Genomic DNA, 12749 nt, shown 5'->3' with positions numbered 1-12749 from the left:
GCCAGCACCAGCTAGACCGGAAGAGGCTTCCTTTCTGTGGCAGGGAGGCAAGTTCCACACAGAAGTCCGATGCAGAGCTAGCCATTAAAAGGAAGCCTCGAGAGAGCAGATGCAAGGGAGTGGTGGGAAGCGCATGATTTCCCAAGAAAGCACCAAAATGAGCCACAGGAAGCACAAGCAAAAAAACTCACTTTTGCAGCAAGCTTGGCAGCTAAGGTATTGACGCAGGAATGCCCCAAACAGTCAAATCGCCTGTTTGTTCTTAAAAGAAGAATACTGTTCCAGGGGGATAGAGGTGTGGGGGGGGGGGGAGAGGAGGAGGAGAGAAAAGCCATACAAGGGCACACTCACCTCCCGGATGGCACCGTCACAAACCCGAATAACATTGAGGAAGGTGGGCATGACCTGAGGAAGGAACTGCACGCACTTGAGCCCCAGGGACTTGAAAATGAAAGTGATGGCTTGGACCACCATCGTATGGTGGTGCGACAGGGACTGGTCCCGGAAGATCCTCATCAGTGCTACCATGGAGACGGCCGGGTAGAACTCATCAAGGGGGAGGTTGCCCATGTTGACCAGCATCTCGCTGGTGCTGTAGTCAGCTGAAAAGGGGGGGAGTTAGTGTGCCACCAGTGCCAGGCACGTGCCCACAACAGCATCTGAACACCCCAAAGGAGTCATAACACAGCTGCTCAGGAGACTGCCTAGGTTTGGGACGTGGCCCAATGCAGTTCGCCGGATGCCCTGCAACGCTGCTCACATATCGCTGTGGTCTTTTCCATCTGCCGCTCCCCACCACCCCAATTAAGAGCCTGGCATGGTACAGTACATAGCCCCCCTTGACCATGAAGCTGAGTGACTTTGGGCCAACGGCACTCTTCCTCTCTTCCTAACCTAACCACAAGGTGGTTGTGAGGAAAAAATGGGGAGGGAAGACAAGAGGACAAAACCATGTCCACTGTCTACTAAACTCCTTAAAGGAATGGTGGGATTAAAAAAAAAAAAAAAAGCTTGTAAAATTAACAGTCAGGCCAACACTAAAAATGAAGGAAAAAATTCTGTGACACAAATTCTGCGACATGTCCCCAACAAGCAAATGGCTATAATGTTATGTTGCATAAACCATTCTTCACTGCTTATTGCTTTGCCTAATTTCTTCTGCTAGTGTTAGTTCATGCAGAAAGCCAAGCAGCTGTGCTAGAGAAAGTGTGAAATCCGACCCTCTTTTCATTGGAACTCCACAATCTGAGCATGCATATGCATCTCATTATTTTCCCGATAGATATTTATTCTAAGTATCAGTTTTCAGTTCCTCGGCAAATCTTACAAGCTGAACCGGTTACAGACACCGTTGGACAGCCTCCTAATCCCCTTTACTTCTGTCGGCTCCCTTCTCTCCTTCAGCTTGGGCATTTTCAAATCCTGGCTGCCAACCCAACCCAAGAAGAGAGACGCTTCCAAAAACAGGTGGTGGGTGCTTCTTTTACACCCTTTCGCATGTTTTACTCCAGGGGTTCCAGCCTTCACATACAGGTTTATTGGGTTCCACCAAAAAATCCAGATTGCTAATAATTTTAAATAAATTCTGCACAAGTGAAAACTGAAGGCAACCATGTGGCCTGCAGCTGGACAGCCACACCCCGCCAAGTAGTTTAGCACCTTTCACTGTTCTCTAATCCAGGAAACAGCTTTTCAAACAGGCAAGAGACAGGAAATGAGGAAAACCAAGCAGACGTGTCCTGAGTGCACTCATGGGGCACCTTCCCCGTGCCAACGCAGCCACAATTTCTTTGGACAGAGGGGCTGCTGCACTGCTTAAAACCAGACGGCTTAAAGAATTTCTTGGACAGACCGCCGTCCTAGAGGAGGACGGGTGATTCCATGAAGCAACTTTTGGTGGAAGGGGTTTCAAACGGGGAACCCTTCACTGGAAAGCACCACCTGATCCCATATCAGGTGGGGTCCTGCAACGGGGCACTGTGGTACACTAGTCAGTGTCAGAACAGGATCTGGAAGACCCAGGTACAAATCTCCATTCTGACTTCCTACGTCACAGGACGTTGTGAGGATAAAATGGTCCGTGATCGTAAGTTTAGGCAGCCCATCCTCACAACCCCCCCTCCAAGGCCCAGAGGAGCCTTTCTCCAAAATACAACTTAAAGCAAAGTTGCTGTCGGTTGGGTAGTTTGAAAACCCCACACTCTGCGCCTGTTCACAAGCACATGTTGGAATGACTGTTTGGGAAGCCCCTTCACAGCAAGGCTACCTTCCCCAAGAAAGAAGGCTAAATCATGACCCGCCCTCGCCCAGTCAACTCACAAGAATCTTGGCTGGATTTGGACTCCGACAGACTGACAGCCGAAGCGTCCCGTGACTGGTCGATCATGCCAATGTTCACTTTGTGCTTGTAGGGATCCAAGGCCCCCAAGAGACCAAGGACGCGGATGGCCTAGCGGGAAGAAAAGTCGATGGTCAGAGAGCTCTGAAGGCAGCCTCACTGGGACACACAAAAAGACAACGCTGTTACAAACATGGTCAAGCCAGGAACTCTGAGGGCAGAGCAGATAATATGTGGAATCTGCTGTTCAGGAGGAACTTGATGTTGACAAAAATCTCTAAGAAACAACACTGTCTGGTTGCATGCAACTTGAGAATCTGTGAACAGTGTCTAAGGAAAACGCAAGAAATCTGCAAAAAACTTCACCAGTCCCTTCCTCCCTTGCAGCACACCAAGCAGCCGGGTGCCAGAAACCAAGCTGTGGGAGCCCCACCCCGGGCAGGGGCCTGGCTCAGTGGTAGAGCATCTCCTTGGAATGCAGAAGGTCCCTGGTTCAGTCCCCGGCATCTCCAGTTAAAAGGATCAGATAGTAGGTGATGTGAAAGACCTCTGCCTGAGACTCTGGAAAGCTGCTGCCAGTCTGAGCAGCCAATATTGCCTTTGATGGATCAAGGGTCTGATTCAGTGTCAAGCAGCTTCATGCATGACAACAGGAAAACCCGTTAATTCTAACCTCTCTCCGGGTGCCCTGGTTCTGCTCCGTCTTCAAGAAGTTCAGCAACACCTCCAAGAGAGTTGGGTACTTCCTGTAGGGTTCCACCACATAGCCAGTGCTGGCCACCAGCTGGCCCAGCGTCCAGAGGGCCACCTGGAAGAGATTCATAGCAAGAAAAAAAGGGGAGCGGGCTGTAATTCGATCCAGAAATGACTGAGCAGTCTGCTGTCTACCTGTCAAAACTCTCAGAGCCCAGAGCAGCACAAGCAGGCCCGAAGCTTGCTAGCCCCATTTCCTAGGACCAGAGAGGAACAACCCCATGAACTCAACAGCCAGTGCTCACCTGTCTCTTAGCTAGCAAGGAGGAGTCCTGCAGCATGTCCATGATGATGATGAAGAGCTCGTCCACCCACTTCCTCATCTCCAGCCCGCTCACCTGTTGAAGAAAAACACAGGGGTGACCATGGAAGGAAGTTACGGGCACATTATCAACACTGCAACGTCACAATCTGCCACAAGGCATAGAAAAGAGCAATAGTCCAGTAGCACCTTAAAGACTAACAAAATTTCTGGTAGGTAATGAACTTGTGAGAGTCACAGCTCACTTCTTCAGATATCTACCAGAAATTTTGTTAGTCTTTAAGGTGCTACTGGACTCTTGCTCTTTTCTACTGCTACAGATAGATGAATATGGCTACCCATTGTGATCTACCTGCCACAAGGTGGCAACTCTTGTTGAGCAAAGCTTAGAGCCTTGCTTACCTGTGCCAGCTCGCCTATGGTAGCCAGGACGTTATTGATCACCCCAGGGTTTGGATCGGGATCAGGGTCTTTCAGTTTCACAATCAGCGCCTGTTGGATGCCATAACAAATAAGGAGTTGGGTAGTGGGGGGAAAAACCCTCTGAGACAAAACACGCTCGCTTGTTTACAGCCAGTCCATTCCATCAGTGTTCCCACAGAGATGCTGGATGCAACCCCCAAATCATTCATGGAAGGAATGTATGAAGTTCAGATCTCTGCCCATGAGCCCTACCTTGAGAATGGGCTCCATATAGGGGCGAATAAGCCGTGGGGCGTTAGAGACCAAGTGACCCAACATCCTGGCACTCTGCTCCTTAATCCTGCCAACACCACTGTGTTCCAGCTCAGTTAGGATCTGAATGGGAAAGGCAAATGTCACCAGGGAGATGGGGAAGACGGTGTTTTTTTAGGCACAATGGAGAGTAGAAAGAAACGCAAGAACAAAGTACGCTAGCACGAGATGGTATCTCAAAAATACGATGTACAAAATGAACACATCCCCTGAACCCATCACTTGAATATGAACAAATGGAGCAAGTATACGATTGTAAACAATAGTCAATGTCTCAATAATAATAACCAATAACAATGCACCAATAACAATAATCCTTCACAATGGAGCACAAGATGAGGAAACGGAAGAAAGTGTTAGACTCAAAGCCCGCATTGCCAATTTGCAACTGGCTCAGAGGATAGGCCTCCACACCAAGAATGCACAACATTAAACACACACACTGTTTTCAATCTGCGTCCTGGGACCTGTGCGGGGTTATTCTGAGGAGGAAAGTGAGAAGGGTCATTCCCACCTGCTTCTGTAAAACCCTGCAGCTGTTCATGTCCCTGACACAAACCTCTCAAACTGCAAAGAAACAACCTGCAGGCAAAAACGGTGTGATGTGAAACTGACGATTTTGACATCTCCTCCTTCAACTTCACGTCTCTCCCCCACCACCATTTCTTTCCTACTTGGGCTGAAGAATCCCGCTTCTTAACATCTCACCCGCTTCTCCCATCTCTGTTACCTGAATCAGCATCTTGCGCAGAAACGGCATGACAAAAGCGGGGTTCATGCTGCTCAGCCGGCCTACGGTGCAGATGGCGAGTTCACGGATTTCAAACACCTGGTCGTTCAGGGCTACAAAGAGAGCCTGCAAATTCTCTGCCTGGGCCAGGTGTGCATCGAACCGCTCGTCCAGGGAAGCTAGCACACAGTAGCGGATGTCGGGGTCTGAAAAGAGCACATTCAAATGGTAGCCACTTGGAAGCACTGAATTATGGGGCTTTAACATACAAGAACTTACTTAAATGAAACTACTCATTCAATCCAATGGCATTCAGCAGTAACATACAAGAACTGCTAAGCTGTAACACCCTGAGGAACTGATCCAGAATTACGGTGCGTCTTGCCCTGAATCAGAGCATAAAAACTCTGTCACAGGATCAGATCAAGGCTCATCACACCCAATATTTTGTTTCCTACAAAAGCCAGGCAAGCATACTTAGAAGCCAATGACCATTCCAGCGTTGGTTTTCTTCAGCATCCTGTCTGCAGAGGCAGCTTCCAGGTTCATGACCACCCTTGAAGCCTCAGTGAAGCAAGAGGAATTAAGCGATGGAGGGGCTTATGGCTCAAGTGGCAAAGCATCTGCTTGGCACCCAGAAGGTCCCAGGTTCAATCCCCGGCATCTCCAGTTAAAAAATACTAAGAGATGTGAAAGACCTCTGCCTGAAACCCTGGAGAGCTGCTGCCAGTCTGAGTAGGCAATAACAATTTTGATGGACCGAGGCTCCGATTCAGTATAATGCAGCTTCCAAGCACCATCGCCCACACGCGCGTGGACACACACAGTCTTTCTGCACTCACCTGGATCTGTTATCCCCACCACCAGCAGTTTGCTGAGGACATCTGCCACCACCTGCACTGCCGTCTGGCTGACCACATGGGCGTGCCCACTGATCAGGTGAATGGACGGTGTCAGCAAACGCGAGCACGTGCGAGCTGCCTCCATCCGGATCTCTTTGTGCTCACTGTTGAGGAAGTGATCGGCGCAGTGACGGACAAACTGGGTCAGAGAGTGGCCTGAAAGACAGCGGGCCGGGCGGAAGAGAAAGGAGATTTCTAGTTGCGTAGAAAAGGATTTTATCTCAGAAATGAAACCAAGAACATGACAGGAAGCACTATTTAAAACATTTTTAATATCCTGCCCTTCTCCATAGAATCATGTCTATGGTGGCTTAAAAAGGTAAAGGTCCCCTGTGCAAGCCCCAGGCCATTCCTGATCCATGGGGCGACGTCACATCCCAACGTTTCCTAGGCAGACTTTGTTTGCAGGGTGGTTTGCCAGCGCCTTCACCAGTCATCTTCCCTTTACCCCCAGAAAGCTGGGTACTCATTTGATCGACCTCGGAAGGATGGAAGGCTGAGTCAACTTTGAGCTGGCTACCTGAGACCAACTTCCGTTGGGATCGAACTCAGGTCGTGAGCAGAGCCTGGACTGCAGTACTGCAGCTTACCACTCTGCGCCATGGGACTCCTATGGTGGCTTAGTTGAACAACAATACTGAAAAACCCACAAAACATCAGCAGCAAAAATATATTAAAACAAACACATCAGGAAATCACCATATTAAAGCCAATAGTCATCTCAAAGTCAGGTCTTTGAAAAATAAAAGTTCAGAGCAACTAAATTAAAAACCAACAGCAGATCAAAAACAAAAGCGGAAAGAGATCCAGTGAAACATTATGTGGCCTACACCACAAAATGATAACAGATCCTGGCTGTACTTTCCCACAGAGGGAACGGTCATTTTACAAGCTCAAGAAAATAAAAACATTTTCTCCTGGCTTACAAAGGACCGCAAGTTTGGTCCCATGTCTCAGAGCCTTCTTGGTTGTGGCACCATCCCTGCCTCATCCACCTTGCATCTGACAGTGGGGGCACAGAGAGGAAAGTCCCTGAATCTCTTAAGCAGCAGGCAGACTTGTACAGGAGAAGATAATGCATCAGGTACTGCTGAAAATCAGTGCAAGGCGAGGTGGAAAATAAGACCCTCTAAACAAAGAAGATGTACATCCAGAGGAGAGTAGAAAAACCAGCAGCATCAGGTGGACCAGTAAGAGGCTCAGTGAGGGAACTTGCGCCCCCACCCCAATCCTACCTTCGATTCATTTCTATAGTATCATTGATTTAAACTGTAAATCGCTTTGAGAGCCCATATGGTTGAAGAGCAGGGTATAATTTAAATTATAAAACTCTTAGCTCGTTCTCACAAGTTTTGGGTTTTGGAGTTTTAAAAATCAAACAGTTTCGAAAATCCCTTTCTTGCATCCTTGTGAGGGCAAAAAGGAGAGATATGAGTTTTGTAAAATAAAATAAAATAAAATAAAATAAAATAAATAACCGCCTCCCCCAAATCTCTGACTACCCTGTTATTGCTGGAAAGGGGAAGAAGCTCTCTGAAAACCCCCAAGAAAAATGAGGAACGCTGGAAACACGACCTCCTCCTGAACAGGATTAGCCCAATGTTTCATTTTACATTTATGTAACCCAGGCAAAGTTCCCAAATCTTTTATTGAAAAAAGAGACTTTATTAAACATGCAGATGGAATTCATTTGGGGACAAGCTATCGAGGACGGCTCTAGCTCTACAAAGCTACTCCTGGCAGCCCCACATCTTTCTCAGAGGTTAAAAAAGATCTGCTTCTTTCCCACAATGGATTTTAGGAGGATTTCAGGCTGTGGGGTGAACTAAGGGGAAGCTCCATATATATAACATAAAGGAGCACCTGACCCTCCTCTGCCCCCCCCCCGCCCCCAGGACCCCTTACCTTCAAATTCAAAGCTGCCCAGAGTGCGGAGCGCCAGCGTGATGCTGCCCACATCGCTGGCCTCGGGGATGTTGGTGAGGCTGGGGGAAGCCAGCTGGTGGGCCAGCCCCTTGGGCATGCCCGGGTGGCGCAGGGGCTTGTGCATGAGGACCAGGGACAGCATCTTCAGCAGCCCGTCCTGGATCTCCTTCTTCAGCTGTGGGATCTGGCGGCTCAAGTCATATAGCACGGCTGTCAAAGCAGGGCTGAGGACAAGAAGCAGGCCCATGGGGGTTACTTGGGGTGGGCAGCATCATTTCCAGGCACCTCCCGGTCCTCTGTCAGACATGGTTCTCAGAGACCATCAACCTGTGCCTGGACTGTACCATTTCAAATTCTGTGCGCTTGTGTAGAGGTGCACCTTCATATGCACAAAATCCCCCCTGCAGAAATCTAGTGCAGTAAGGAGAAGGCTAGGCTACAACCCCTCCCTCTGACATGCCAGTTTTCTACGTGGAAGGGTATGAGAGAGGGCGCATTACATCATGTAGACCACCCTACCAGCAATCTGAAGAGGGTATGAGCCCGGCCACAGGTTGGCCAATACAGTGAGAACAGCACTGAAGGGATGAAGGGAGCTTTGACTTTCAAATGTTTATACCCTGGGAGTATCAGTCTTGTTTTACGGTGCTCCTGGACTCAAATCTTGCTCTTCTACCGCAGACCGACACGGCTAACCGCCTGAGGCAAGCCAGAAGAGTATAATTCTTGCTTTAAACCACAAGACCTGCTTCGATGAACATTAACTAGAAAGGGCCAGTTCCATCCTTCCCAGGATGCCTCTGTCTACACCATTTACATCAGAAGGCTGAACAGAGCGTCACTCTCAGCTCTTCTCCCCGGGGTCTCCCTAAGGCTTCTCTCTCACCCTCATACAATAAATGCCCAATTCTAGGCAGTCAAAGGAATCCTCTGAACCTTCCTGTCTTGCAAGGCCAGAAAACAGTTCAGACCCAGAGCTTGGGCATAATCCCATTTTAGTGGCCAGACTCCTAGAAAAGGGAGGGGGGTCAAAGGTGAAGAATTCAGCTCTCCGAGTCTCCTCTCAGTGGCGATGGGGGAGAGTATTGACTTGCTTAGGCATTTCCCTCACCGGAGGTATTTCAAGCACTGGAAATAGACCAAGAGACTTTCTGAGGAATTCACATGGAATTTTATAAATTCAAATACCAGGCACACGCGGCTTGGGCTCTCGAACCGACAACGAAGAGGAAGCTGATACTTTCACCAGAAAGCAGCAGCTCCCTCAGCACTAATAACTCACCCCCTGAACCTGGCAGATGTGAAGATGGTAACTAAGCGACCCAGGTGGCAAAGAAAAGTTGGCACAGACACTCAAACGTTCCATCTGATCCGGCGTTTGAGGGTGGTTCACTGGCAGTCCCAGCTGGGGCTTCCAGGTTGGCGATCTCTCCATCTTTCTCAGGGTCTCAGACACTGCCACTATTTAAGCTGAAAATTCTCCCCCGGCTTCTCCCTCCCCCAAACTCAAAAGGAGTCTGTGTTGGTCACTCGGTGGGGGAGAGGGGTTCTCTACCCATTCCCCCGCACCATGTGCATTTTAGCCTTCTTGATTGAACTACCTGGTTTCACCAAGTGTTTCATTTATTTAAACTGAGCAGACACCTCTAGAATGGAGCATATCATTCATTCCTAACCTCTGCTTGCATTGCATTATGGTCTGGATTAATAGGCAACAAAGATGGCGAGGGGTCTGGAGACCAAGTCCTATGAGGAAAGGTTGAAGGAGCTGGGTATGTTTAGCCTGAAAAGGAGAAGACTGAGAGGGGACATGATAACCATCTTCAAGTATATGGAGGAGGGTGCCGAGTTGTTTTCTGTTGCCCAAGAAGGTCAGACCAGAACCAGTGGGTTCAAATTAAATCAGAAGAGCTCCCATCTAGACATTAGGAAGAATTTTCTAACAATTAGAGCAGTTCCTTAGTGGAACAGGCTTCCTCGGGAGGTGGTAAGCTCTCCTTCCCTGGAGGTTTTTAAGCAGAGGCTAGATGGCCATCTATCAGCAATGCTGATTCTATGACCTTAGGCAGATCATGAGAGGGAGGGCACCTTGGCCATCTTCTGGGCATGAAGTAGGGGGTCACTGGGGCTGTGGTGGGGGAGGTAGTTGTGAATTTCCTGCACTGTGCAGGGGGTTGGACTAGACGACCCTGGCAGTCCCTTTTAACTCTATGATTCTATGAATATGTTGAGTTGCATAGAGAGTGGATTATTTTCATATCTCTCTCAGCCTACCATACAATGTACATTTCAGGCACTGTAATTTGTTGACAAGCACTTCAAAACACTCTGGTGCTGCAGTTTTCATAAAAGGAACAAATCTCCTGAGCACGGAAACCTGGAAAGTCTGCTTGCAAGCTCTTCATGGCTCCTGTATCTCCATGCAGCAAACACTGTTAACATCTACACAAGAGATGCACGCTTTCAACTATGATGCACGCACACCGAGGATCTGGCAGCCAATCGTGGCTTTCTGGCATACGCTCACCGTGTCTACAGATACATCACCACTTCATATGTTGCAATGTTCAAGGAGAGGCGCACAGAAGACTTGCTGGAAATAACAGCTGCTCTAAGATTCACAGCAAGCCCTACTTGGTGATCAATTAGGAAGGAACTGCAGAGCCAAGAGCACCACACAGTGGTCTGTGGAGGTAACTGGGAGTCCTACCTCAGTCCCACGGCCAGCATGGGTTCCAGCAGCTCCTTGATGTCTTGCTGGATAGAGGGCCCCATTGCGCGAGCCAGCATACTGATGCAGGTAAAGACTGTGGCATCCACCTGCATTGACTTCTGCCTCCTGAAGATGCAAGCGGAATTACAGTTCTACTCGAGGAGAAAATAACATTTTGTATGTCACCCTTTGACCTTCTCTTCCTCTTAAGGCAAAGCCCCCCCAAGGAGGCACAGTTGCTAAGAACCAACCGGAACCTCCCAGCCCGATTCAAATTTAGGTGCTCATCAACTACCCCACAAAGAGCAAAGACCTAAGTTCAGTGTTAAGAGCACATGTTTGAATGCAGGAAATCCCAGGTCAAACCACTACATGGGGGGGGGGGGAGGAATCCTCCAGTAATAAGGCTGCAAATCCAAGCACAAAAGCCATTCAAACAACCAGAGAATCTGAGTTCTCCATCTTTACCAGAATGGATCTTTTAAAAAAAGACATGAGGGGAAAGGGGAAAAAAGGCCCTTTGTTTGCATCCTGGGAACAGGATGCTCAACAGACTTTAATGTGCACAGAGCACAGCTAGCATCAGGTTGTGCCCTCGACCTTTTTGGAAGAAGTAGTCAAACAGGGAAGCTGCAAGAAACGGTCCCTCGGGGATGAGGTACAGAGCTCTGAATAGTGAGGGCCATCTCCAAGCTACTGCAGACACTCACTTGTGGGCAAAGTCCTTCGGAGGGAGGGCAGCCTTGATAATTTCTAAGACCTTGGGCAGGTAGACCTGGAACTCTGACCGCACAGCCACAGAAAGCAAGCCCAGGGCCTGGAAAGCCGCTGTGCGCTCCTTTTCTTTCTTCACGCAGCTCAAGACGTGGTTCATGGTGTCCGGAAGGTAGTGGTCAGCTGGTAGGCAACAAAAGGAAAAGGGAGCAGAGCACAAACAAGAGTAATGTCAGTCCTTTATTTAAAAAAAAATAAGAAATGGCGAGGAAACCTCCCTCAAAGTCAGATCTTCAGTCAGTAGGAGAGGAAAGCCCTGCTTGGCGATGGGAAGCACCCACAGCCCCTTCTTTGCCAGCTGGCAGAGGGAAACCTCTCCTAGTTAAAATAGGAATTAAGAGATTCTGGCTAAGATTAATGACAGATACGGAAGCTTCTATTGTTCTGCCTGTAATGGTGATCAGGAGGAGGACATATTTTTCCTGCTTGGCACAGACCAACCTCTAGAGCAAGAATATTCCCTTCTGTATTTTTTATGTCCTCTACAAAACAGAACTTACAGCTGGAACAGTGCTGCCTCACCCCCAAACTGGCACATCACTTCTCTGACCACCACCCCCCAGCTTTGCCTGGCCAATTTGTACCTGTGAAAGCAGAAGGTCGGAAAGCTGCCAGTCGGGGCAGCAAACTGAGGACCGTCATCTGGATCAGGGAGTTCTTGCTGCTTCGGCACTTCAGAACCCAATAGCACACCTGAAAAACAGACGGACTGCGTTTTAATGAGTCCTGACAATGGCCCAGTACTCACTAACTCTGATTGGGATGGAAAACCCATCTACGAACCAGATCACTCTTCCAATACAGAAGATTTTCCTGAGTACAGAAACCTAGCACACCAGGGAGAATGTACGGGTTCTTTTTTCTTTTGGTATGCAGAAATATTAATTCATGCTAGTCCTCTGCCTGTAGTCTGAAGGGGGACACTCCTGAAACAGATTTATTCCATCCGTTGTTTGTGAGAACTAGGCCCTGCTTCCAAGTCTCTGCTACCTCATACACCTTATTCGTATTTGCTTTTATCTACAGCTGCAAGGGAGGAAACATTCCTGTCAAGGAAGAAGTGCAGGGTCAGCAGGATTTCCCCCACAGCGTGGGAAGCGGCCGTCAGTATCACGGGTGCCCACCTGGAAGCTGCCACGGCCAGAGACAGATCGAGTTCCTCAAAGGCCCCAGAAGCGAGCCGAGTTCAGCAGCCCTGCAAGGCCCATTCAGCTAAGCACTGCAGGGGGGGCTTGACTTGGACCTGGCTGGGGCAGCAGGAGAGGAAGTGATGAGTGAGCCTGTGCTGGTTGTGATCCCCGGGGTCCAAGTCAAGCCCCCACCCCTGCAGTGCCACCAGCAGGGCGCTGTTTGGCTTGCGCCTGGCTTATCCCCCAGTGGCTCTCCAGGGCAGAGGCTAAAAGGCAACTTCCTTGGCAAATTAAAGAGCCCACCAGCCGCAATTTCAGGCAGCCCCCACCATGCTGTGGAGCCCAATGCTTGGTTTGTTTTCCCCTTCTGCCTTCAGCATGGGAGTCTACCACAACGACAGAAATGAGACATCAAGTGGGTTGATTTAATTCAGAGGACCTAATCTGGAGAAACACAGTGAAGGAAGCTCAGATCCCTCTCTTCAC

At 49.0% G+C, this 12749-nt stretch overlaps 1 protein-coding gene across 1 annotated transcript in view; it reads right to left on the bottom strand.

Moving 5' to 3' along the window:
* MTOR (mechanistic target of rapamycin kinase) overlaps window positions 1-12749 on the bottom strand; it is a 91665-nt gene that overhangs the window by 70469 nt on the left and 8447 nt on the right. Inside the window, exons 8-19 of the mRNA XM_056865639.1 lie at window positions 11718-11826; window positions 11070-11256; window positions 10357-10485; window positions 7626-7870; window positions 5661-5876; window positions 4819-5024; window positions 4029-4151; window positions 3756-3845; window positions 3337-3429; window positions 3012-3146; window positions 2320-2449; window positions 352-602 (exon numbers count right to left, since the gene is read on the bottom strand). Coding sequence (XP_056721617.1) covers window positions 352-602; window positions 2320-2449; window positions 3012-3146; window positions 3337-3429; window positions 3756-3845; window positions 4029-4151; window positions 4819-5024; window positions 5661-5876; window positions 7626-7870; window positions 10357-10485; window positions 11070-11256; window positions 11718-11826 — 1914 coding nt within the window. The remainder of the gene's footprint in view (window positions 1-351; window positions 603-2319; window positions 2450-3011; window positions 3147-3336; window positions 3430-3755; window positions 3846-4028; window positions 4152-4818; window positions 5025-5660; window positions 5877-7625; window positions 7871-10356; window positions 10486-11069; window positions 11257-11717; window positions 11827-12749) is intronic.

This window comes from Euleptes europaea, chromosome 19 (assembly GCF_029931775.1).
Source record: "Euleptes europaea isolate rEulEur1 chromosome 19, rEulEur1.hap1, whole genome shotgun sequence".
Taxonomy (NCBI): Eukaryota; Metazoa; Chordata; class Lepidosauria; order Squamata; family Sphaerodactylidae; genus Euleptes; species Euleptes europaea.
This window is presented reverse-complemented; position numbering and strand designations above follow the sequence as displayed.